This window comes from Podarcis vaucheri (assembly GCF_965113315.1).
Source record: "Podarcis vaucheri genome assembly, chromosome: 6".
Lineage (NCBI taxonomy): Eukaryota > Metazoa > Chordata > Lepidosauria > Squamata > Lacertidae > Podarcis > Podarcis vaucheri.
This window is the reverse complement of record NC_138764.1, coordinates 65838843-65865743: the sequence shown is the minus strand read 5'-3', so window position 1 is coordinate 65865743 and position 26901 is coordinate 65838843. Positions and strand designations below refer to the sequence as shown.

The window sequence follows — 26901 nt, the reverse complement described above, 5'->3', positions numbered from 1 at the left end:
GTGGTAAGCTAACTGCTTTTGGCAGAAGTGGCAGATACATGTGTGTGCGTTTAACATAGTGGCAACTGGGAGGAGAAATGGACATTCTCTGTTAATGGCACACGTTCTACTCCAGAAGCCAGCTGTACCATCAAATGCAGCATATTCTGTGGGGAAAGGAATATGCAGCATGCAGCGTTCAAGCCATGTTTAATTTACAAGTCCCAAGAACCTTTCCGCTCTTGTTCCCATGGAAACAGATGCCTGTTTAAAAAAAAAAATCCTTACAGCTGTGTGCTTTGCCTTTAGACCACAGCTGCTTAAATTTATCTGTCATTTTTATCTGAATATTCAGAAATCCATAGATTTTTGCCCACGGCCTGTTTTACAAGGGCTAGCTGTGGTGATTGCTGCACCCCTTTTTGTGTAACGGGAGCATCTTGCAACACATTTAGCTCTGCCTCAGTGTCACGAGGAAGCAAAGCCCATCTGCAAGACTCCAAGCAGCAGCTGGAGTCCAGAAGGCCTGCCCTTTTAGCTGTGCACAGCTCTCTCGATTATATTTCAGCTTAATAAGCTGCTGCACAAACCTCTCTCTGCCACAAACATCTTGTCCCCACCCTCCCTTCAACAGTCTGCAACGGTCTGACTCTTTAAATCTCTTTGATGGGGTTGTTTCCATGGCATTAACTGCATCTCTCTTTGTACACAAAGCAGCATTCCCCCCTCCTCCCCCAGCCGTCAAGGTAGAGGAAGCTCCGGAGACTGTCGTTTGGCTGTGTGTGTGTGTGTGTGTGGCCTTTTCAAACGGACCAGCTAGACAAAGCCAACTTCTGCTCCCACCTCCTTTTTTTGTATTGAGAGCTTCGTATTATATAAGTATGGCTCTGAAGCGTCAATTCGTATCCAGCTTGTCAGCTCTGAGCTGAGCGCCAGGGAAATCATTAACCGTGCACACACTGTACACCTTGGATTTTGTATTGTGACAGAGATTATCGTCTTCCTCTGCTATTCAGTCCTTCACCCAGAACCTCCCTACCCTTGATATGTCCCTTCTTTTGTATTTTCCAGTTGATAGTCTGGGGTCCTGCCTTCTCAGTGGTAAGGTAAGCCCATTTAAACGAATCTTCTCAGAAACTGTTGCCCTTGACGCAAATGGCTGTAAGATTTAATTATCTGTTTTTCAGTGAGGTGAACTCGCTTCTTAGGAAGGCAAGGGATATAAATTCTCTTTAGCATCTGCTCAAATTAGACCCTGCTAACTGGTTTACTCACATGTGTGGCCTATAGTTTGAGATGCTGGGGAATTGGGCAGACCTTTTTTTGTATGAGGTGCAGGGATGATTTCTGGACCTACTGACAGCTTAACAATGATGGGGTTTTGAGGATGCCATTGGTATGTGTTTACACCAGCCTCTCTCTATTTTCCATTTGTGCCAGGTTTTCAACCGCATGTATAGCTAAAGGTAAGGAGAGGTCATCTGTCCATTGCAAATAATGGAGCAGCATTTTTATTGCACAGTATGTTTATTTCCTGCATTGCAGGGGGTTGGACTGGATGGCCCTTGGGGTCCCTTCCAATTCTATGATGCTAGGGATAACAATGACCACAGCTTCTTATAGAGTCTGTGATATAAACTGAGCAGTTGATTGTGGCAATGGCCTATTTCATCAGATGCATGAAGTGGACTGAGAAAGTGTGGGAGCATATGCCTATATGCTTATAGGGTAAGATGCAATTCTTTGTGAAGGATACCTCCATACCCATGGAGCATAACCCAGTGCGTGTTAAATAAAATGGGTATGCAAAAACCACATCCTGGTGGTTGGTAGGCTGCATGGGATGGTGGTGGTAAGACATTAAGTCCTACATTTCATTTTGGGGAAAATTCTGTTATGTTTAATCTTCTTATGGGTGTTTTGCCCACCTTCTAAAATCTTAATCTGGTGCTTACAATGTGCTGTTCTTGCTTATTTATTTTTTTAATCCAATTTTTTTCTGACAAATCTCTGGGGACTAATCCAGGATCTTCCCTCCCCCCCCCCACTCTCTTCAGCAGTTGGGAAATTTCATTCAAACTCAAATAGGAATTTGGTGAGACAAGTGTACACTGTTGCTCATCTGTGGGAGAGGTACTTTTGTAAATAATGATTATAAATGGTGCAAGTTTTGGCGGCTTGAGCAACTTGGTGTTATTCCTTCCTACAACATCCCTTGTAGTGCTTGTTCAGAGTACCCAAAAAGAAAACTGGTGAGTTGCATCTTCATATGGTGGGTTGCAGCAGGAATATCTCCACCTTTTCCTAAGAGAAAGAAAACACCAGTTTTCCTCCCTGTTCCTTATCAATCTTTGCATGAGTGGGTGGGCTTCCTGAGAGGTCCACAGGAAAGCATCTTGTCCAGGGCTTTCTCAGCCCTGGTCCTGGACAAGAGTCCACAAGAGACTTTGCTTCCTCAGTTCTTGGCATGGTCTGTCTGTAGGAGCTGTCCAGCAGTCCTGATGCTGCCTTGAATTCTATGCTGAAAGACAACTCAGAATTTAAATAGAGATACCCATTTACACCAGTCATTTTGTATTTCAGTCCAGCTCAGGCTTTTAGCAACAACTATAAAGAGGTTCACTCCAATTTAATGTTCTTTTGGCTAGTGTATGAGGCTCCAATGTGCATGCACACAACTCTTGAGTAGTCATACTGTTTAGTGTGCATGTGATATGTATAACCACCTGCTTATGCATATCTATGTATCTGCACAGATATGCCTGCATAAGCCCATGCAGGACTGTAGTGTCAATAACATCAAAACAGTACAATCTACCCTGCCTAAATGCAGCTGGAGAGTTTTTAAATTTTATTTCTTACGTGGCAAATGCACTCACTTTAATTAGCATTTTAACATTAGATTGGTTCAGTTCCTAAACATCCTATTTGTATGCAAATTAAATCCTCCCTTTGGATAGTTAGGAGATTAAAATAGCTGTTAGGGGATGGAAGGTTGCCCTGGTATGGAAAGTGCTGCAGACATCTTGCTTATTGACTTGCACATTTTTCATGACCTGCTTTCTTTTTAAAAAAACAACAGCAGAGCAGCTCTGTTTTGAACTCTGCAACCAAATAAGCCTCACTGGGCAGAAAACAGAAGAGATCTGGTGTTATATTAGCTCCTTTAAAAACTTGCCCCTTGGCAACTGTAACTGCAGAGTGGTAATAGTTTATTATAGCAGTGTTTCCCAAACGTTTTTGGGCAACGGCACACCTGTGTACTGAAAAAAAATCTCACGGCACACCACCATTAAAGCCCCGCCCCGTGACGTCAGCGTGCAGCGTCACGCCGGGAGGGACGCACAAAAGTGAAAGTTTTTTCCCTCCCCCTTGCCGGGGAACCTCCAAGCTTTGGGCAGGCAGGCAGGCAGAGCTGGGAAGGGGGTTTCCAGGGGACACGGCAGCTCCTCGAAAGGCTTCTCTCAGCTGCGCTCAATCCTCCTCGGAGAGGATTTCCCCTCCGGTCCCATGCCTTCGTTTGGGGCATCGCTCCGGCTGCTCCCTCTCCCGCCGCGCAGGAGCGATGCCTCTCTCTGGCTCTCCCTCCGCGCAGGCTGAGGGAGGGAGGGAGGGGCGCGTGTGACCCGTCTCTGCTGGGAGACCAAACCCAGCGAGGCAGAGTCGCGCGGAGGCGCCCAGGCAGCGCTGCCGGCTGCGAGGAGGAGCGCCAGGCAGCAGCAGGAGGCGCGGCCTCTCCTCGCCGTCGCCACCCCGCCTCTCGCCGCCCGACTCGCCCGCCTCCCTCCAGGCATCTCGCGGCACACGAGGCAACGTCTCACGGCACACTCGTGTGCCGAGGAACACCGGTTGGGAAACACTGTATTATAGCATCTGACCTTGTGTTCAGTCCGGTATGACCACCCTCTTAAAAACACTCAGGAGACAAGCTGTGGCAGGTGGGGAAAGTGGTCACAACAATGGCCATGCTGGACTTACCCAGTGATCAGAGACCATATGCTGCCCTGTCTCCATGCCCTTAAAGCTACCACATAGTATGTTTTAAATGCAGGCCTAAATGACCTGGGCAGCTCCAGATATTCCTAGACTACAACTCCCATGCTGGCAGAGGTTGATGGGAGTTAGAGTCCAATAACACCCGGAAAGTCACAGTATAAAGTGATTACTCTCCTGCTTGCTGGGCTGAACGAAAACTATTTCCACTTCCATTTTTCAGTGTATTCGTTACAATTTCAGCGTACTCATTTTTATCCTGCTCTGCAGCCAAAAAGGGCTCCTCGGGCAGCTTGCAGATGTGAGTAGCGCAAGATAAGCCCTGCCCCCAGGCTTACAAGCTGAAATGCATGACACAAAAGGAAAAGAGATGGGGAGAGGAGAAGGGGTACTAGTTCTCAGTTATAAAGCTCTTGCAGTCACTAGCTGGGATGAAAAAGTTTTGTTAAGAGCAGGAGCCAAAAGTTCCTGAGTTGATGGAGAGGCCCTGTTCCCCCATCTCTCTCCCTCTATGGTCACTGAAGGCAGTTGAGAGCAGAGACTGATGGTGCTTGAGAGAACTACTGTCAGTGCATGAAAGTGACAAATGGGGGGGGGGAACCCTCTTCTCCTCCCACACCTGCTGTTGCAGATCCTGCTGCCACCCCCACTTCCCAGGGGGAATCGGGGAGTGTGTTCTTGGGGCTTGGGTGGGGCAAACAGTTTCTTTCTTTTTTTTAAGTGTCTATTTCAGTTTTTATAATAATGTTAAAGAACAGTACAAAGTCACAACCGTTCAGTACAGAGCAGTCTTCAGATTGACTTAGAAAATGCCATTTATCCCCTCCCTCAGAAGAAATAATCTAAGTCCCAAGAGAAACCAAAGTGAGCATGGGAGAACTCACCCCTCTCCAGTTTGAACGGAGATTGTAAGGATTTTTGTGGTAATGTAAACTAGTAGGTTAATTTTACCCCCATACCGTAGATGTGGCGGTGCTGGCAAGGAACGGCTTTCTTAATGCCGCTAGTGAGTTCACAGCATGGGTGACATCCAAACCAGGGACATTCTGGTTCACAGCCCAGTCACAATTGGATGTATCCCTACCCTCTACCTCCATATCGCAAGTGGCATGCAGAATATTTCCTAGGCTGCATAGTGAAAAGCTGTATATGAATAACTTAACAGGAGGCAGCTGCAAAAGGGGAAGCTTAAAAGCAGCCATCAGATGGGAGCCCTTCAGAAATATAGAAAGCTGCCTTATACTGAGCCAGACCATTGGTCCATCTTGCTTAGCATTGTCTCTGTTGACTTGCAGCAGCTCTCCAGGATTTTGGACAGGGGTCTCAGCCAGCCCTAAAGATGCTGGGCAGATACTCTACCACTGACCCACAGCCCTATCCATTCATTGACCTCTGGCCCTCAGTCATCACTTAAAACTGCCATGAAATCTATTTACATTCAGTCACAAGCACTTACGTACATTGACAGGTTTTTAACAAAGCTGCCAGTGCAGAATTCCCTGAATAAAAGGCTTGCTCTAATATTTTCCTTAAATGTGGTTCAACATTTTTCCATTATCTTCAAAATAGTAACTGCTGTGTGGATAATTTGAGTAAGTGCCATGAAATCTTTGCTATCAATCACTTATTATGCATAATAATAAGTATAATATTATTACTTAGTATTGGGCAAAAGGGAATTACATATGCACTAGGGAGAAAGGCTTGCTGAGTCTCAGCAGGAGACTATGCCCCTTGAGGAATGGAGGTCAAATTGCAAAAGATAAACATTGCTTGCTTCTGATCGTAAGTTAACTCAGCTATTTCAGTTAACTTGAGTGTTATAGCCTCATAAAGTCTATCTTTGAAGCAATCCGATCCAAATGCGACAAATTCTCCTATCCCTCAGCTGTGGCAGACAAACATAGAGTAGACTGTATCCATGCCAATGGGGATTCACCAAATGCAAAAAGTGAACACAATAGCTGAAGGCTGCTTGGTTATTTGACTGTGATTTCATGATCTACAACAGAACCAACTGCAAGCATTTGTCTTAAGAGCACCATCCCATAACGTCTTTCCGAAGCAAGTTTCATTGACATTACACCCAGGTGTAAAGCATTGCAGCTTATTCTAATTTACCATATAGGGGCAATATCTGGCAGGGAAAGCTGAAATACCGGTCAAAAGGTCAGTATATAAATTGGTATTCCCCACCCACACAGTCCATATTACAGAGGGTGTCATATTCAAGATTGGTTCATTTTTATTTCTTTTTACATGAAATATGGTTTCAGGAGGGAAATGCAGAACAGGTATTTTTTTGTATCATCATCATGGTGCAAAGGGCAGCGTGTCTTGCCAACATATATTGAGAAGCCGATATACTGTACTTCGCTCGGCATATGAATTCTTTTTTTAAAAAGGCATTTGTTTTCAATCACCATTCATGCCTAGCAGGGCCCATATTTTTGTCTTGATTCATTTTGTGGTGGAAAAAGGAACATGTACTGTATAGTGAGACTGGCTCATATGCCACAGTACCAAATGCCACCCATTGGCTCTTCTGATCTTTCCATCCATGCCTTGCTTCATCTTGGGGCATAGGAGCCCCAACCCTTGGATGAGGACGCCAAGAGGTGGTTGACAGCACTGCAGGCATGTTCAGTGCTGCATTGTGTATCAGTCACTTCCTTGCAAGACTTGCAAGTGGCCAGGAGCTGTGAACCAAGGATGAAGATGGGGAATGTATCTTAGGCCACCCATAGCCTCAGGGATTGCCATCATGCAACACAGCTTCTGAGCCCTACCAACTACCATGGTGGAGGAGAACTTTGGGAAGGAGAGGGAGCCTGTCAAAGGAGCTTGGGTGGCTCTGGCAAAGTAATACAAGAGGAGCATGTTGGTGGCTTATTGTTGAGTCTGCATTATTATCACTAGTCAGATACATCTGGAGTCAACTTGGACAGCTTTCAAAGGGGATTGGACAAAATAACAGGAGTATCAATGACGGCTAATCACAATGGCAGCATATCACCTCCCATGCCAGAGGCAGTATGCATCTGAGATTGCTATGGTGATTGTTTTCTGCTTATGGGTTTCCCAGATGCATCAGGTAGGCCATGGCAGGGACAGGATCCTGACCTGGATGAACCTTTGACATGATCCAGTGGTGCTCTTATGGTGCTTTTATGAGCCAAAGGTCTGTGAGATGAAACTGAAGAAGTAGAGATCACAACTGTATAGCAGTGATTTGCTTGTTATGGAAAGGGAAGGACTGACGTTTGCTAGGGGTGCTTGTGCCATGACCCTAATGCTGCTGCTGCTGCTGTTAAAATAATAATATTGTGATTTATGTCTTCAGTGCATCAGTCACTGTGGAGTGCAGGTGGACAGTTTGCATCATTTGAGCACAGAGTTGGCATAATTATTCCCAGGCAATCGGGGCAAAGGCAGGAGTAGAAAAGCATTTGATTTTATGAATGGATTTGTTGGGACAAAAGTAACTGATGTAAGCAGATATTATTAACACCATTGTTATCACTTGGAATGTCTGAGTTTATGCCAAGGCTGCCTGTAGGCACTTCTTGGCATGTGAAAATACCTCCTATGCCTTCATCAGAATTTCTGCCATTTTCACCCATCCCTGCCTTGCATTTTCAACCGAGCCCCGCTCCCTCCCTGCAATTCGCCACGCGAGAGGCTGTTGGAAAACTTCCTGTGCAAGCATGGGAGCCATAAAAGGCTTATTCTGGCTTTTATAATCCAGTGCGGAGACACACACACACTCTCCTCTAGCTGACTCTAGGCAACTGAGAAAATACAGGTCACTCCAGCAGACGGGGATTCCTCTGCACGTGATTGTATTTCAGCTCCTGTAGAGGAAAGTGAATATTATGAGAGTTGGATTGATGCAGCTGGGCGATCCGTTTGCCCGGCTCCTCCTTTGCAAACATACAGCCGTCATCTCTTTTGGGTTTCCTTCCTCCATAACCATGGACTACAGCCTCCAGGGAACGGAGATCACAGATGTATGTGAGTAATTACATTTAAATAGATTGGAGGGGGTGAGGGAAAGGGAGAGAGAGAGAAATAAAAAATCAGACTTACGCTATGTAAGAATTCTTGTGTTAAACTTGATTTCCCCTCCCCCTCCAAGAAAGAGCCTGGTTTTGTCAGAACTGTCTTTTTAAAACTATAAATATAAAACTATCTTAAAACATTCTTCGGCAGCCAAGCAAAAAATCCCACGCGTCTTTAGAGGTCATTGCTTTCTGTGTGCATGGCTGTATGTTTTGCATAGAGAGTAGCTTCCTTCTCCTGAGCGCAGCTTTTAGGATGCAATCTGAGATTAATCATCATCATTACTGACAAGAAGTATGTGGGTCAGTTTGTCGAGTTATTCCTCTGATGGTGTCGTAGCTTAAGGTCGCGCTGTATCATAAAGTGTCAAATGTGCTGTTATTTATTGCTTCCCGCAGTGGTCCAAGGGACTGCATGACATATTTCTGGATATGTGAAGTCAGATATAATAATTTAAAACACATACATCTGCATACAATTGCTCAGGAAACAATTTATAAGGAAGTGAGGTTGTGCTTCTATGTGAACAGGAAGACATGCCGTAGTGCTGATCCTCTGCTGAGTGCCTTCTAAATGTCAGAGAATAGGATGTGATATCCTGACAGGTGCTATATGAACATTATGCCCAGATTATGCCGAAAGTGAATTGAGTAAATGGTTAATTCTGTACAAAGTACAATCCTTTCACCTTGCAAAAGGCATCTGTGGTATCAAGAGTGTGGAAGAAAGAAACAAAATACTAATGAAATGAGGAGAAGGTTTGGTATTCCAGAACAAAATGATTTCTCTTCTGCAGGAATTGTGTTTCCTAGATTCTCAAACACACCCTGGCAGGAAGTTAATAATCCATCAAATCCCATACTGTTCTGAAAGGTCGTGCAAAAGAGTAGAAGAGGAAGAGATGTAGGAAGAGGTGCTTCCTAGCTAGGGTAAAAGACCTTAGTGGGATTCATTGTTTGACATCAAAAACCTGGTATTTGGCTCCTTTCAGTCTTGTGAAGTGGGCGGCTGCAGGGAGAGAATATGAAATTGCTGTGTTGAGTCAACTCCCTTTATCCATCTAGACCAGTATTGACTATTTTGACTGGCAGAAGCCCTCAAAGGCCTTTGGCAGAGCGCTTTCCCAGCTCTGCTTTTTTCATACGATTTGACAGTAGATGGTAGAGATAGAACTTGAGACGTTTTGCACACAAACCATGTATCCTACAACTGAGCTGTGCCCCTTCCTTATATGTTTGCACATCAAATTATTTACAGCAGGGCGGGATATATTGGCCTACTCTGCACAACACACTGAGCCAAACTATGGTTTACAGGCTTCGTTCAGGTGGTCTTTTGCATGTCTGGAAAAATAAAATTGAAAATCATATAGCAGCTAGCACAGTCCCTTACAAGTGCTAACAATAGGCAGGGAAATAATTAAGTGGTCCACCCAGACCCTCAGCAATTTTCAAGTGGTTCATAGGGAGAAAGATTTGAGCTTAGTGAGACCATACGAATAGAAAGAAGATCACAATTACTTTGCTGCGCCCTGGTTGTTTTTGCTGCCACATTGAACGAAGCCAAAGTTTGGTTTAGCACGTTGTCCAAACTAGGGTTCATGGTTAAGCTCTCTCTCCCTGCTAACCATGAGATGTAGCTACAGATCTGACATCAGAAAGGTCAAGAGTCAGAAACAGGGTGTGTGGGGAGGGACATTTCAGCCTTTCAGGACCTTAGTGGACATTCTGAAACAAAGCAACTTCAAAGTGGGGGGGGGACTCTAGTATGAAATTCCTGAATTACAACCTATTAAGAAGTTCAGTTAATTAGTTGCTATCTGTGTTATCATCAACACTGTTTTGTGAATGGTCACTGAACTTATTCAACATAATTGTCACATTGTATTTTTTTATTATTCCCCTCTGAACTCATTGTTTTACATTTAGTGTTACGTGTGTGTGTGTGTGTGTGTATCAGCTTAAAATAGGAAAATGCTTAATGCATCTGATGAAGCTGACTGCAGCCCATGAAAGGTTAGAGCATAATCAATGCACAGTATTTAAATAATCATGGGACTTTTTGCTGCTATATACCTGCCATCATAATTTTGAAAATCCAGTAGACACAAAGTGGGTGAGAGAAGCTGGTGGAGTATGCTGGTGGAGCAGTCCCAAAAAACTAATAAAGAATTAAGATTATTTGGAGCAACAAATTTGATGGCAACAAACAGCTGTCTGACAGAAGTCGTCATTTCTGCCTGCATTGGTACTTTCTGGTTCATCATGGGAAACAAAACAAACTAGAATTAAAACAACATTGGAAATTCTCAGTCATGTCCTCACCTTGCCTGAAATTATGTAAACTCTGGGCCTCAGTTTCATCAAGCTTTACAGAAAAATTAAAAGTAGATATTCTACTTGTGGATATGCTTCACAGAAGGCTGGGGGTGCAGCAAACCTTTAAGCCAAGGCTACAGATCAGCCTGTCCCAACCCATTTCCCTTTAGATGTGTGGGACTACAACTTCCATCGTTCTTGACTATTGGTCATGCTGTGTGGAATGATGGGAGTTGTAGTCCTAAACATCTGGAGGATACCAGCCTAGAGAAGGCTGTTGTAGATGAACCTATTCTGGCAGGATGTAGATCCATGTTTTGTCCCACTAGGTATGTTATTTTAAGCAAACTCTAGGGAAGCTCACAGTGCAAAAAAACATAAACAATTATTTTCTTGCCATGAACTGCATTGTTAAGTACCAATAAAAAACAGCAACGGTTGCTAACCAACAGCCTTTTCCCCTAGACATTTTATTTTATTTGGACTTTGAAAGGCAATTGAGGGCACATGTCACATTACATGCAAATGTATTTAAGAAAGTGCTGTTGTACATTTTTAAAACATCTTCAGGATGAGGCTATTTTGAGGTTAGAAATGGTGGCGTATGTGTGTATGTTTAAGCCTTTCCCTGCTGGCCATTGTTCTGCTCAAAATCATTCCCTAAGCGGCTTTCCCTCCTGTTGGTAGGATTTCAGATGCTTTTTAAAGAAAGATAAACAAATATCAGGAACTCATGGGACAGCAGGAGGACACTTTTGTGCAGAAAAATGGAAAACAGGAAAGGGGTGAAACATCCCCCTTTCCTCCACTTAACAGCTTTTACCCTGATGTTAAAAATGGCCAGTGGTGCTTGAGGAATTTGATATGTGTGTGTTCCGACAACAGCTGACCTGATCCGCAGCTCCCAGACTCATGTGTGGATCAGAACGCAGCCGTAATTTGGATTCTGCAGTTCTCCAAGTTTCGCAATGCAACTGTCAGCTCAAAAATATATTAAAAATGCATTTTAAAATGTGTACTTTTGGGGAGGAAATACATTCAAAAATATGTGTGCACAAAATTTCATGCAGATTTTTTAAAATTACAAATGAACTTTTGAACAAGCAGTTGAGAAAATGAGATAGTATGGAAATATTGATCCATTCATCCCTTACTGACTTCCTTAAATGGGTTTGAAAACAACATGGTATACAGAGCAAACTCCAGTCAATTCTTCAGTCACCATGAAGTTTGTCCTGCAGATTTAGTGGTTTCTGCATCAGATTGTTAACCCTGCTTATATTAATATTTAAGTTTCCTGTGTTGTTCCACCAAAATCATTCACTTCCTTACTATCATAGGTCAATCACCACTGCCTTGCCTTATCATATATCAACTTAGCTGATCATATAATACTTTTTAGGTCCTGCACTGAGAAGGCAGCTAATGAGACACAGCTGGAGATCAACTACTCTTCCTGGGTAAAGTGGTTCATCTGCCTTAATTGGATTTGTGTAACACATTCCTCCAAAATTTCCAGTTCAATTAAGGCTAAGAATAGCATGGAAATGATAACTGTGAAGAAGAAGAAAAAAATATGGAAAGAGAATCAAGAGTCAAGGTATAGAATTGCAACAAGAGAATTTAAAGCAGGACTGAGTGTAGGCAGACATAGTCTGTGGAATTATCTACAAGATCCTTTCTTCAGAGTTTGCCTGCAATTTTGCACACAGTATTATTCAGTTTTCTCCTTGAGCAGGGATGGAGAACCAATGGCCATCTAAGTGTTGAACCATGATTCTCATCATCCCCTGTCCGCTGGCCATTCTGGATGAGGGCATTGGGCTGATGGGAGTTGGAGTTCAGTGACATCGGGAGGGACACGGACTTCCCAACCCTGTCTAGACATATATCCCAGGTTTAACTTTAGCATTCTGGCAGAGCCTATAACTGTGCTAACACTGGTCTTGTACTGCACCCCTTGCACTGAATTGCTGCATCTGGGAATAGCCTTGATTTCCCACAATGCCCTGAAGTAACACTTTGTTGGAGGCATTATGGGAAATTAAAATTGAGGCTCCAAGCTGCCCTGCCTTATTGTAGCCCTCCTGTTGCCCACCACCAGACCCACTGAAGGACCCCCCCCTTCAAATCTGGCCCTGCGTATAATTCACCTGCTTACCTAGTGCCAGTAGCAAACAGGCAGGAAACTCAAGTTGCAAGGCAAATCCAGTTTGGTGTAGCGGTCGGAGTGTTGGACTAGGATATGAGTGACCAAGGTTCAAACCCTCTAAAGCTCAATGGGTGACTTTGGGCCAGTCACAGTCTCTCATCCTAACCTACCACACAAGAGTTATTGTGAGGATAAAATGCGGGGGGGGGGGGGGAGGAGAGAAACTTGTTATTATCCATCTTCAGTTCCTTGGAGGAAATATGAGGTATAAATGCAATAAATAAAATAATACAGTGGCACCTCAGGTTACAGACGCTTCAGGTTACAGACTCCGCTAACCCAGAAATAGTACCTTGGATTAAGAACTTTGCATCAGGATGAGAACAGAAATGGCACAGCGGCAGCAGGAGGCCCCATTAGCTAAAGTGGTACCTCAGGTTAAGAACAGTTTCAGGTTAAGAACAGACCTCCAGAACGAATTAAGTTCTTAACCTGAGGTACCACTGTGAGGTAAAGCCAGGACCTCAGCAAAAGCCATGGAAGAAAGAAGGGAGATGGACAACTGTGTTGGGACTTTCTCCTATTTATCTGAAGCCCAAGTAATTGCTAAGTATCTTAATGCAGATGGGCTGAAGCTCAGTAGAAGAGCCTCAGTGTTGCATGCAAAAGGTCCCAGGTTCAAATCCCGGCATCTTGAGGTGGAGCTAGGAGGGTCCCTGACTGAAATGCTGGAGAGCCACTGCCAGTCAGTGCAGACAGTACTGAGCTAGATGGGCCCAATTAATCTGATTCAGTATAAGGCAGCTTCCTGTGCTAATTTCTTCCTTCACCTGAACCTTTTGTTTACGTCACACAGTATTTCCCAGGCTTTGAAAAAAGATTGCCTGACTTTTTCTTCGTGTAGTGGTTGCCATGGCAGGGGAACTGTTCATTCTGATGCAAGGTCAGAAAATGTCAGGCACAAACTCACATTAAACCACATCGGCTGCTTGATTCACGCAACTGAGAAACACTGTCAGCGCTGGAGTCCCAGTTTCGGAAAGATGCAGAACCATTTCAGCTAAGAAATTGGCCTCCCTGTGGGTTCCTTGCACATTAGTGCTGTTGCAGGTGATGAGGAATTACCCCCTGGTTAAGTGTCCTGAAGACTGTGTCATTGGGGTATAATTATTACACACTATACCTGCCAACTCTTGCCACTGAACATGAACACAGGGTCAGGTGAAGCATTTTGCAGGGGAGGTCAGCATACAAGAAGGGGAACTTAACCCATCTCCATACCTGCAGGTTCTCCCTTCATATGCCCTGCCAGGCCATTTTCCTCTGCAGCTGTGCTTTCTCTGGTTTGACTGAAGGGAGAGGGACAGTAAAAAGTAAACAAAAACCCTAGGTAAGGAGAAGGGCATTTGCAGGTAAAAATAGGCAAGCGAGAAAGGTTGAAGTATCTCCTCAACCACCAAGTCCTTTGTTCCTAGAACCCCCCACCCCCAAATCAGTTTTGTAGGTTCCCCCAACCCTCTGGAGCAGAACTGGGGAGGGCATGAGGCACGGGGGAGAGAAGAGAGGAATCTCATTGTGCAAGTGGGAATCCTTGCACTGACAGGCCGTTTGCTTAGCGCTGCTTGCAAAGGTTTGGAAACAGGGTCTTTTAAAAAAAAATAAATTAGCATGAAATTCAGCTCCTGACTTTATCATGTAGCCTGGTGCCTTCAAAGCCAAGGAAAAGTTGCTTAAAAGATGCAAAAACTGAAGAGCAAGCAGCTACTTGGGGAAAATGTTTTGTTGTACCGCTGGCTTCAGGGACAGATCTATCACCGTAATTGAATCTAGGCCATAGCATTAGGCTTAAAAGCTCTTTATGGAATAAGACGCTCGTGAATCCCGTGAGAAAACTATGCTTTTCTCAGAAAGAAAGAATTCCGAGTATATGATGATAGTGCTTAACAGCTGGATGGTGAAGATAATGTTTGAGTATCTACCAGGAGTCACCACTTAATAAATGGAGATTTTAAGCCAGGGTTGGGGAAGCAGTAGCCTTCCAGATGATACTGGACTATAACTCCCATCGTCCTTGACCACTAGTCATGCAGGTTGGGGCTGATGGGAGTTGGAGTACCACAGGTTACTCCACAGAGGGCCACAGCTTCCCCATATCTGCTTCGGGAAAGGGGAAGTAGGGGGCATATGATAATTACCCACCCTTTTTCAACCTGCCCCATAACCTCCCTGTTTTCAGAGGTAGACAGGCAACAATTGAATGATGAAAACACCTCATAGTAAATGATCATTTATATTCACCCATTAATGTATAGGTTGTAACCCTATACTTACTGACTTGGGAACAAGTTCCACTGAAGTCACTGGGGCTAACTTCTAAGTAGGAATTTATAGGATTGCGCTGACAGTGCATATAGCCCCTTGGGCAGGTTGTTAACCTTCTACTGCACAATGAAAATGGGCACATAAGTGTGTTAGCTTGGTAGGTTGTTTACCAGCTTCTCAAATAGTTATATGCATACCCTAGGAACTTACCACATGATAATCATCTGGCTTCACTATAACTTGGAAACAGGCCTTGGAAAAAAATCTGATCTCCAACTGCTCTGCATTTGAGGTTGTACATTTGTGCCCTTGCCATTATGGTATTTTTCGATAGCTTGTCACTTGCTGAGAGCTGAAAATGTGCCCAGGGACCTGAGGACACAGCACAGCTAGGAGCTGCAATTGTATTTATTTGTTTCTGAATAATAACAGATGATGTAATGCCAGTATCTGTCCTGCTTCAAAGGAAAAAAACTCTCGTCCCTGATCGGGTGGGGGGGGGGTATTGTCATTATGGTTTGGTTTGAGATGGCTATTTGGGGAAAAGATTTTCCCCCTTCATATTTTAATATTTTTTAATACATGAATGATGCGTGATATAATGTATTTGCTTTTGCAATTTGCTTTGGGTTTTCTCATGAGAGGAAAGGTGTGATATGCATTTTTTAAAAATGAATAAAATATAAACAAGATCCCAATAGCATTGGGAAGGCAAATATATACCAATTCACTTGCAGGAGTGCCCACTTCACACTTCCCTCACTCCTGCCTTTTCCTAGCAGGGGGAAATGGTCAGTTGGAGACAGGAATGATTCTGGTTTCTGGGTCATGCTTGCTTTTTTCCCACAGGCGTCTGGTTGGCCAATGGGAGGACAGGATGCTGGACTCGATGAGCCCATTGGCCTGATCCAGCAGGCTCTGCTTATGCTCTTATGAAACAAACCAAAGTGTGTTATGTACGTGCAAAGCAATGTTCCTGTTTGGTTTCCTCCAGGTTGGGTTGTGCAACATTCATCTCCCTTGACTTTAAAAGCCTTTTTTAGTCTTGTCAATGTCATTTGCCTACTGTTGTTGATGGAACAAGTGGAACTGACAAAGCTCCCTTGAGCTCAGGGGTCTGAAGGAAGATCACTCAAAGCAAAGAAATAGCTTGAATCCTGCTTTGCAGAAACATGTGAATTAAAGCCCTCTCTCTTAAAACACCTGGAGTTTCTATTGGGAATACTTCCTACTGGAAAAGGTCATGTCAACTCAGGAAGCAGAGGCTGGGTGGAATTCAAAATCCACTGCAACCATAAAATGGTGTGTCAGTGTTCCAAAATATGTAGACATCTTCTGCCCATGTGAACAAGGTACATTGATTTGGGATAAGAGCTCTGAAACAAAGTTGAGTGATCCTCGTCATGTAAACAGGACAGGCTCCTGGGAGTCCCATGAAAACAGTGCTTAGGGGCCTCATCATCTCCATTCTAACATCCACATTCCAACTTAGTGGTTTCCAAAGTGGGTGGTACCCAGGGCTTTTTTCTGGGGGTACGCAGGGGTGCACATACCCTGAAACATTTTGTGAATCTTTGTACTTTTGTCCATTTACTGTATTTATTTTCCCCAATATGAACTATAAAATTGTGATTTTCTTGAATCAAAATGAGGGTACCCCTAAACATTTTTTAAAGGAAAAAAAGCACCGGTGGTACCATCCCATGAGGGGTGGGATTACCTAGCGGGGCCCTAAGAGGCAAGGGAGGTTCTGAAGACGTAGATGACTTATCAGACACTGTGAACCATTGCACAGCAAGGAGCTTTTAAATTTTGCAGTGCCACTGCCTGCAATGTTACAGGAGCAAGACCTTTATTTTGGCCTATGTGTGTGATGGTTAAATTAGACCTTAGTAAATTAGACCTGTAGTACATGCAAGAGGCCAGAGGAACATATAAAAGCAGAGTTATCTAGTTCTTTAAAGAAAGCTCAATTTTAAAAAAGAAATCTTGGTTCTGTAATGAAACCTTGCTTTGGGTTTCTGTGTATGTGTGTGTGTGCTCAGGTTCAGGTGAGAAGAATGCAGCTGCCACTCTCCATATGTATACTCAGGTTTCCATCTATCTAAATTTATTCACCTCTTTTACATACTTGTCAGCTGTTCAGAGAAAGAAAGCAAAAAATAATGCCTTGGCTTGCGATAGGTGCTTGTGACTCTGTGTTCTAACTAATGGGCTGTTCTGTAGCAGGCTTACAGCTCAGCACACTGCTGCTGCATGAGACAGAGTCAAGTTATGGAGGATGGGATTGAGGTGCGTCTCCTGCAGCTGGTCCAGGAAGACCCAGAGGGAGACAGAAGGATTTGGGAAGAGAGGCCCTTGAGAGGGAAAAAGTTCAAGGGACAAAGGCCTTGGGAGCAGGAGAGGCTCTGACGTATCTGATTGTCCCTGTTAAGAAGCAGAAACAAGAGACTGAATCCAACCTTATTACCGTTACTTCTTTCCTTTATTTATTTAGGATCAGGATCCAGCAGATGCAGAAATGGAAGATTAACAGACACTCAGTGAAAGGTATGAGCACTGCTTTGTGTGCCTGTGATAGGATATTGTTGTTGATGGCTGCGGGAACAGTGATCTATTGCTTGTTAAGATGTCGGTTTCTGGGCTATTCCAGATGAATGTTTATGGAGCATTTTTCCTGAAGAGCTTACACAATAGGAAGCCTTTTTCATTGAGCATTTGTCCTGATTTGTTTGCTTGCAGGGAGGTTTGGTGACAGTGAACATTCATCCTGATTTGCTTGGGCAGAGTTTATATGTCTTCCTGTTGACCTTTAATTTATCCCACACTTTGCAGAGTATTTCCGCATCACTTATCTAAATGTGGAGGGAGGAATTCAAAGTTGCACCAAGGCTATCTGTTAACACAACTATTTTAGCTTGCCAGGTGGAACAATCTCACCTCTTTCCCCCTCATTTATCTGGGGGTTCTTTCAATGCTCCCAAGCAGATTTTTTTGGGTGCTTTCACCCACTCTTTAGCTCTAAACCCACTCTTTAGCTCTAAATCAGAGTGCTTCAGAGCGCTTTTCCCTGGAGCTAAGCAAAAGGACCAGAGGAAATGTGAGTAAGCCCAAACTATGCAGTCCTAAATTTCCAGTAGGTGCTTGAATCAAAACACGGACTACCCAGAAACATCCTCTAACTATTTTGAATCTCTGTTTCTGATGTGCTTTGTTATGCCTGAATGACATTTGCTCTGATTTGCATCCTTTCATTTTGCAGTACAAGTGAGCTGCCTAACAGATGCCGTCTTGCTCCCATGATGGATGTGCCTAGCATCAAAGACTTCCAGTGGAAAACTCTGGCACCTCTGCCCAGCCGGAGAGTCTATTGCTCCCTGGTGGAGGCTGGTGGTCAGGTCTATGCCATTGGGGGCTGTGATGACAATGGTGTCCCAATGGACTCTTTTGAGGTGTACTCCCCTGAAGCCAACCAATGGAATTCTCTCCCCCCAATGCCTACAGCCAGGGCTGGGGTAGCTGTAGCAACACTGGGCAAGAGGATAATGGTGATTGGGGGTGTTGGAGCCAACCAGACACCCTTGAAGATTGTGGAGATGTACAACATAGACGAGGGCAAATGGAAGAAAAGGAACTCCTTGCGGGAAGCCTCGATGGGGATCTCTGTGACGGCGAAAGGCAAGGAGGATTCTTTTTCTAAAAGGCACTGGTGGCAAAAATAGGATTGGCTTTTAGGGAAGCTCCCCAGTGCATTTCTCTTAATTAATTTGATGGGCAGGGTGGAGTAAATTTCTTCTTACATGGAAACAGATCTGCCCAGTGGGGAGCACTTAGCCAATTTCTGCTACGCTGTGAGTGTGCCCTGGCTTTGACCCTTGCACACTGGTTGTTGGAATGACCATCTTTGAATTGCTTTGGGTAAAATCTGGTGATTTTCAGCAGCCCAGTCTAGAACGGGCTGTGAAGGCTGCCTTGTAATTGGAGCGCGCCATCTGTTTCTGTGACCTCCTCTTTGCTTGTAAAAAAATGTCAATACAGCCAGCACGTTCTGTGTTCCTGTCAAATGTAGGACAGCCTGGTGGGGGTTTTTTTGCTTTGCAGAACTGCTTTTGCAGTTCTTGAAGGACAAATCATCGAGGGCACAAGCGATGTGAAAGCATCAGGTCACTGTATGAAATCTGTATGAAAGTTTCCCTCTATATAGTAGAGCTTCAAACTCCACATATTCCCCTCCACCAAACACACCCATATCTGTTTGCTTCCTGTGACAAGTTGCTTTAGCAACTCTAAGCATTGCCAGATTGTCTTGCGCTGCAATGTGATGAACTGCTGTTGGGAAGGGAAGGTTTCCATCTTAAGTGGCCGTGTGCCTTGCTTTACAGAGGGCTGCCAGAGGACCAAACTCTTATCTGAAAGAGTCTTATATTTGAAGGGTTGTCCAGTTTAAAAATAATGAACTAGAAGATGCTGCTCATCAATAGGTAGCACCCGGAATGCATATTCAAGAAGCACCCAGATCACCTGGCTACTGTCTTCCCCACTGGAAAGAGATTTATTTCTGTTTTAATTATAGCAACTGCATATATATTTGCATCCATTCTTATCAGTTAGCACACTGGTCTTAAGCTGGTGGGTTGCAGCCTGATCCAAGGTGTCTCTCAACAGGATTATGACCACCATGCAAATACATGGTAAAAGATTAAGAAATTGGACCGAATGCATGTTTGGGCTAAAAGTTACTCCTAGGTCTGAAAAGGTTGAAGATACTCAAATTAGCATAACCTAATTTTATGAAGGTCTTTTGCCTTGTTTCGGGGTGATGCAGTTCCTCTTTTTGGGTGATATTTCCATCCTTTGGGTAGAAATATATGGCAAAAAATGAAAGTTTGGGTAGGAATGAGATAGTTCTGCTTTCTATTTCTGCTAGTAATGTGTCCCAACTTTTTTTTTTAGTTGTGGAACCTATTTAGGAACTACTGTGATAAAGCAGAATTGAGATTCTTGTTTGGATTTATCCCTTTGCTTTTCCTCTCTCTTGCTGTCCTTTTCAGACTACAGAATCTATGCAGCTGGTGGAATGGGAGGAGACCTTCGCCCTCACAATTACATGCAGCATTATGACATGCTCAAGGACATCTGGGTGTCGCTGGCAACCATGCCCACACCCAGGTATGCCGCAACTTCCTTCCTACGGGGCACAAAGATCTATGTGCTGGGTAAGAATGAGCCTCCAGCCTATTCCTCTGACCATTATTCCTTTGACTGGAGAGTCACCTAATGCTCCCTCCTGCAGAAGTTCTCGAAGCTGCTCTCTTCCATAACCTCTCTAAAAGTGCTAGGCATTGTCTGGGATTAGCAATGTCAGCTCTGTAGCTGGGCCTCCTGGTCCAATTTTTTATGCCTAAAACCATGGGCTGCATTTATTGCACAGGAGAGATAAAATAATGTTACCTGAACACAGCTCTGCCTTTACAATATTTTTTAATTAAAGGGCAAGCAAGACATGACTGACACTCACAGAAGGAGGTATTTGTTCACCCAGAGCATAGTTAAATTGTAGAATTCATTACCAGAAGATTATTTTTAGAATGTTTTAACTGCTTTTCCTCTTTTGTTTTTAAATTGTGGAGCAGTTTGCTGCTCCCTGGCTTCTTCAGAAGGATGGCCAGGAGATAAATTCAATAAATAAAATAAAATAGGTTGTTGGCCTTTCCCCTGACCAGACTGTGGTGTGCTTACATACTCACAAACTGTTCACTGTTTAAAGGGGTTCCAATCTGCTGCCTGAGGGGACTACCACACTCTGTGGTAAATCCAAAAGGTAAATTCATACCCTTTGGCACACAAATGGACTGCTTATGCTCCCATTTCATTTTCTGACTCTTGTGCAAATTGCTCAAACCCTGTGTGTTTTGGTTCCCAGCTCACTGTGTGTAAAGCAAAGCTAAACAGAAGTAGAGACAGCCTGACTTGGTCTAGTACCCATAGTATTAAGATATATCAAGGTTGTTTGTTTTTAATCAAATTAAGTAAAAATAATCAAATTAATGGCCATTAAAAAGTTTTAAAAGAAACAAGCAGGTAGAGAAATGGAACTTTATTGCTTTGAGCTAAAATATTTCCACTAAACTTGGCATAACACTGTCCCAAATGCACATGTACTTTGAGAAACTGTAAATATTCCTCCTAGGAAGGATCCAGAGGTTAAAAAAAAGACCAAGGGATTGGGTGCCAGACTTCCACTGGCTTTTATTTTTAGCCTTTCAAAGTTTACCCCAGCTGATCATGGCAGAACAACAGAAGCAAAAGAGACTTGTAGAACTGTAACGGCTAACAGATTTATGGCAGCATCAGCATGGATGTTTATGCTACAATAAATCTGCTAGTTCTTAAGGTGTTACAAGATGCCTTTTTGTTTTTGCATAACTGTTTCCAGAAGACCTTTCTGTTTACCCTCTGGCTATATAAATAGCTTTGTATTGTCCGTTAGGTTCTATTTTCAGCCTTGTTCCAAGGGCTCAGGGTAGGGCACCATTTTACTGGCCCTGCTTTTGTGCCATTGGGTTCCTCCCAATGACTCTTTTTGGGGGCCTTCATCCTGATTTGCTTGCCCAAAGCATAAGAGCAGACAAAGAGCCTGCTGGATCAGGCCAATGGCTCATCTCGTCCAGCATCTTGTTCTCACAATGGCCGATCAAATGCCTGTAGGGCGTGCGCATGCCAGACATGAGCACAACAGCCCTCTGCCCACCTGAGATTCTCAGAAACTGATATTCAGATGCAAAATGCCTCTAAGAGTGAAGGTAGAACATAGTGTATGTGTTGGTTAGGCCATGCCTGGTTTCATTGAGCATTTGTTCTGTTCTGTTGGTAGGATGATTATATGACAATGCACACTCATCTTGCATTCATCCTGATTTTTCTGGGATGTGTTTATATGTCTTCCCATTAGCCTTTAGTTCATCCAACACTTTTCAGTGCTTTTCCCCATCACTTTTACTTCCTGTAAAAGTCCATTTTTATGTTTGTTGCACTAGGATGACAGAGTGCTTTAATCCACTTTAATTGTGCATACCTAAATTTCCAAATGGGTCTTCTTTACAACCCATCACCTTCTTTCCCTTCTTTCTGACCATTGCCTCTACTGTACTTAGAAGCATGAGGAGAAGACTTTCTGTATGCTACTCTCTGAATGAACCAGTACTCTGTGGCAACCATGCATGATGTAAAGAGTGCTTTGGCGATCAAATTGCATTTTGAAACTTGTGCAGGGAACCATGTTATTTTTGTTTACTTTACCATAAGGAATCATTTCCAGCTGAACTGGAGAGGGGGTGAAATGTACTGAACTAACAAAGATGGACAGTGTTTGTCTATCAGCAAAAACAAAAAAACCCCTCTAATGCTATTCTAGGCTGTATCAACAGAAGAATAGTGTACCAATCAAGGGAAGAAATAGTCCCACTCTATTCTGCCTTGGTCAAACCATACTTGGTGTATTGTGTCCAGTTTGGGGCACCACAGTTTAAGACAAATATCGGCAAGCTTGGAACGTGTGCAGAGGAGAGAGACCAAAATGATCCAGGGTCTGGAAACCAAGCCTTATGAGGAACGGTTGAAGGAGCTGGGTATGTTTAGCCTGGAAAAGAGGAGACTAGAGGAGATGATAGTCATCTTCAAAGGGCTATCACATGGAGGATGGAGCAAGCTCATTTTCTCCTGCTCTGGAGGCTTGGACCCAAACCAATGGATTGAAGTTGCAAGAGATTCCAACTTAACATTAGGGAGAACTGTCTGACAGTAAGAGCTGCTTGACAGTGAAACAGACGTCCATGAGAGGTGGTAGAGTCTCCTTCCTGCTGTCATGTATGATCTAGTTGAGATTCCTGCAGTGCAACGGATTGGACTAGAAGGGGCCCCTTATTTACTGAGCCCTCACAGCTAGGAATAGTGGCAGCTGGTGCCCTGTAAAGGGACTGCTTGGAGGTCACAGGGCAAGGGCAAATGAGTGTGACAAGGGTGTGGGCAAGTTGTCATTGTTTTCTCCCCACCCACCTCCCTTGCAAAGCTACCTTTATAATTTTACAAAGAGCACATGTGGTTCACAGGGGTCCCTACTGTCACAGTTGCTTCTCTGCTGGGAGATAAGTCGTATGGCCTCCATCCTATTCTGGTTCTCTCCCTATCTTCCTTTTTTGCAAAGAAACAGCGGGCACTTAAAACACTGCCGATTTGTTAATACTCCACATTTAAGTGTTGTTCAGAAAGGGCCCCTGCCATGACTGTTACTAGTTACCCTTGAAACTGTGCATTACTCAGAAGTAAGCCCCACTGAATTCCATGGGAGTTTACTCCATGATATGTATGTACAGGATTGCTGTCTTAAAGGTTTCATACAGGACTGTTAACAAGGGACCCCATAAACCTCCAAATCTGTGAGAAAATATTATTCCCCTATCTCCCTGGATATCCCTGCTACATCTCTCCCCCCCCCCCAGAATGTGGAATAAAGTGTAGAGTTATTAAGTGCACTGGGAGCTGAGAGACCAGGGTTAAATCAGCCATGAAACTCCATGTGACCTTGAGCCAGCCACTGTCTAGTGTTTTACATTTGGGTAAATTGCAGGGGGCAGAGACTCTATGGGTCGTTGTCATCGCTTCAGTATACTTTTGGATTAGGGTTGGCTGTGTGCTCCAGAGACCTGCTTGGCCAGAGAATAGTAGACCCTCATGGCTCCAGTTGTTGCTGCACATTCTTCACTATACTCCCTTCTCCATCCTAGGAGGAAGGCAATCCAAATATGCCGTGAATGCCTTTGAAGTCTTTGACATCGAGACCAGGTCGTGGACCAAATTCCCCAACATCCCCAGCAAACGAGCGTTCTCCAGCTTTGTGTGTGCAGAGAACAACATCTTCAGCCTGGGGGGTTTGCGGCAGGGCAGGCTATACCGTCAGCCCAAGTTTATGAAGAACGTGGATGTGTTTGACATCGAACAGGGTGAGTTCTTCCTGGGTCACCATCTGCTTTTCAGCATGCATGCCTTAAGGGCAAGATGCAGGGTGGGGAACCAATTTCAAAAATTTCAGATTCTGCTACTCAGGCCTGGCTTCAGATTTTAGAGAGCCCTGGGCAAAGGGTCATCAGGTGGCCCCACTAGTGAGATGCCTCAGTGGGAGGCCCCTCCAGCAACCTAGCTCTGCAGTGGTTCAGCAGTGGGTATATGCACAGCCTTGCATTCTTGATAAATTGAGGTGTTTATAGTGTGCGTTCAGTTGCACAAGTCTCTGTGCTCTTGTCTGCTCCCAATCAAATGACAAAAGGGGAGGGCTTGACCAAACCCAAGCATCAGCAGTGGTGGGCCTTGATGAGGCCTTAGAGCCCTGGCATTTTCCTTGGTATGTTGTACATTGGCTCTGGGACCCTCACTGCTTCAACAGTTCGTGCCCAGTATTCTTGTAGTCAGACACATATACCCCAAACCCTCTCTTAGTTCCCCAATTTTAGGATTATAGAACACACCCTTGATTTCTCTCTGAAGGAATCCAAATGCTTCAGAACATTAATGGGAAATCATTATTTAGCAGGTGGTCTTGTTAATTTTCAGGGGGCTGGATGAAGATTGAGCGCTCATTCTTTCTGAAGAAACGACGGGCAGATTTCATATCCGGCTACTTGAAAGGAAGAATTGTCGTAGCTGGAGGCCTAGGTGAGGGTGACTCCTGTCCTGTTTCAGTGTGAAGTCATTATTCTATAGCTTGTGGAACTATATTACCATAAAATTATTGCTGCTATAAGGATGGCAGCTACTATACTTGACGCCCTTCTCAAGTCCCTTTCTATGCACAAAAAGACAGAAAATGATCATGCATGCTAATGTGGTATGAGCATTTTGTAGACATAATACTACATACTCCATAAGTTTTATGAAGAATTAGACTGGTGCTAGACAGTGCAGTGTCCCCCCCCCTATATTTTGGACTAGAACTTTCATCACTCTGATCAGACCACACTGGGTGAGACTGATGGGAATTGGTGGGTAGAAGTAGAGAAGGGGACAAATGAGGAAGAACCAAAGTGAGAGAGCCGAAGATCATTGGAACTCTAAGACCAAGCCAAACCAAACTTGAATTATCATCCTCATAAACATGTAGAACAAATGAACACAATCAATATAATTCATATGTGTATGTATACACAAACACATATGCACACACATGCACACAAATGCACACATATACACATACACACTAGAGGCAGCAAAGGTTGGTAGTTTATTTTATAAACAAATCCTTAGTTTAAATTAGCTGTGTAGACATGTGCAATCAAGTATCCGTGTGTGCTCACATGTTCTCTTGATGGTCTTCATGTTTTCTCGCTTATTAGGAAACCAACCAACTGTACTGGAATCAGCTGAGGCCTTTCATCCTGGAAAAAACAAATGGGAGAGCCTTCCACCTATGCCCACCCCACGATGTGCCTGCTCTAACATTGTGGTAAAAAACTGCCTTCTGGCTGTAGGTGGAGTGAATCAGGGCCTGAGTGATGCAGTGGAAGCTCTGTGTGTCTCTGACTCCTAGCCAGCCTGTCTCCAGATGCTGCACCAAGCACCTAAGAAAATGATTAGCCTCCAGTTTTGAGCAGTGGGCCTACACCATCCCTCTCACTCACTACTATGCGGCTTTCCTGTAACTCCTTTCACTGTGTGTTTTGGAGAAGGTAGTTTCTTCAGGCAGCTACACAATTTCATGGCTCTGGTGGCTAGCAGAGGCCCTGTGGCAATGTCAGTTTTGCAAGCTGTCGAGCTCCACCACCTGATGAATCTATGGTCGCTTTTCTCTGTTGACTCTGGGCAGCCAAGGAACATGCTAGCTTTGCTTCAAAACAGAAAAGATGCAAAGAATGGTGTGGGATATTCCAGGCAAGAATTAGGAAGCATTACCTAGGAATTAGAAGCATGTTTTAGATACAGTTGTTGAACCTACCATTGGGTTTTTCACAGGTAAACAAAGGGAGTGCTGAATCCCAGAGACAGGGAGAGAGAGAGCTTCCTGGTGCTCTTTGAAATGGACCCAAAAGGTTCTGGCTGTGGTGTTGGGTTTCAAAGTGTTCATGGTTTAAAGCATCCTGAATGAATTTCCAGGGTGCTTCCTCATCATGCAGCTAGAGGCGTGAACCAACCCAATTTATTGCCTTGATTGACAGTTCCTGCAATTAAAACTTCCATATTGCCTCTGCCAGAGGCTGAAGGCTAGAAGGCCACAGTTAAGAAACCAATTTATGGACAGGGATGGCTCTGCACCATGGACCAAGATTGCAATACCTGCAATGCACACTCTCATGAAGTGTGTGTGTGCACAGAGACAAACACACACTTTTCAAGTTGTTCATATCCTGTCCATTATACCCAAGGGGCCAGCTGTAAAACCTGGAGTGAGCTTATTGTAGCCCATGTTTAGAGAGCAGGAATGTTATGGGGTCTGCTCATAACAGCTTTCACACAGCGCCCATGGCAACAGCAAAGCTTTGAGTTCCTGCTGTTTTTATTGTATTTCATATATTGTTTTCTTTATTACTTTGGCACAGAGGTTGAACTTGCCAGTGTCATCTGAATTATGTATGATGGATCAGTTGTAGCAGTTCTGCTTAGGTATTAGTAAATAGCACAAATAAACTATTCTTATGGTAACCTCTGAGCACCTTTTATATACAGCTAGGACCATGACAAATCCAAAAGAGGGCTGTGAACTTGCTTTGAGGGCATTTCCAGACTGTCACTATTTTCAGGTGGGTTTCAGTCACATTCAGACAAATTACAGCTGACTGCTTGCTCTTGTGCAACAAGCCCACTTCTTCCTAAAACACTGGACTTTTTGTGATAAGGAAAGAGACGAGGAAATGGACTAGAACATCTAGGGTGACATTTGTTTGATGCAATGTCAGGCTTGTCCACACAGGAGCAAAATGTGGATTTGCACCAGTTTGTCTCCCCATTAACTTAGGGGTGTCCATATGATATCCATCTCATCCCGGTGTTGTCCTGGATTTTTGACCCATGGAAAGTCTGAGACAGCAA

General features: G+C 44.0%; 1 protein-coding gene across 5 annotated transcripts; it reads left to right on the top strand.

Annotated features, from left to right (window-relative positions):
* The first annotated feature begins 770 nt into the window (after positions 1-770).
* On the top strand, positions 771-26514 carry KLHDC8A (kelch domain containing 8A). Of its 5 annotated transcripts, none has more exons than XM_082225737.1 (7): positions 771-1080; positions 17324-17376; positions 18089-18504; positions 19878-20042; positions 23610-23825; positions 24433-24534; positions 25212-26514. In XM_082225737.1, the coding sequence occupies exons 3-7, from the start codon at positions 18126-18128 to the stop codon at positions 25403-25405; spliced, it is 1056 nt and encodes a 351-aa protein (XP_082081863.1). In that variant the 5' UTR covers positions 771-1080; positions 17324-17376; positions 18089-18125; the 3' UTR covers positions 25406-26514. The 5 variants fall into 5 exon arrangements, with proteins under 5 accessions (XP_082081863.1, XP_082081860.1, XP_082081861.1 ...); XM_082225734.1 differs by having other exon boundaries at positions 771-1085; XM_082225735.1 differs by lacking the exon at positions 771-1080 and adding an exon at positions 7678-7982.
* The last annotated feature ends 387 nt before the right edge of the window (positions 26515-26901 follow it).

What these genes read in the sequence shown, in the direction of transcription:
- KLHDC8A (XM_082225737.1), top strand. Translation starts at nt 18,126, where the DNA reads ATGATGGATGTGCCTAGCATCAAAGACTTCCAGTGGAAAACTCTGGCA. An exon ending in GATCTCTGTGACGGCGAAAG is followed by an intron (nt 18,505 to 19,877) that starts GCAAGGAGGATT and finishes TGTCCTTTTCAG; the next exon opens with ACTACAGAATCTATGCAGCT. An exon ending in CACAAAGATCTATGTGCTGG is followed by an intron (nt 20,043 to 23,609) that starts GTAAGAATGAGC and finishes TCTCCATCCTAG; the next exon opens with GAGGAAGGCAATCCAAATAT.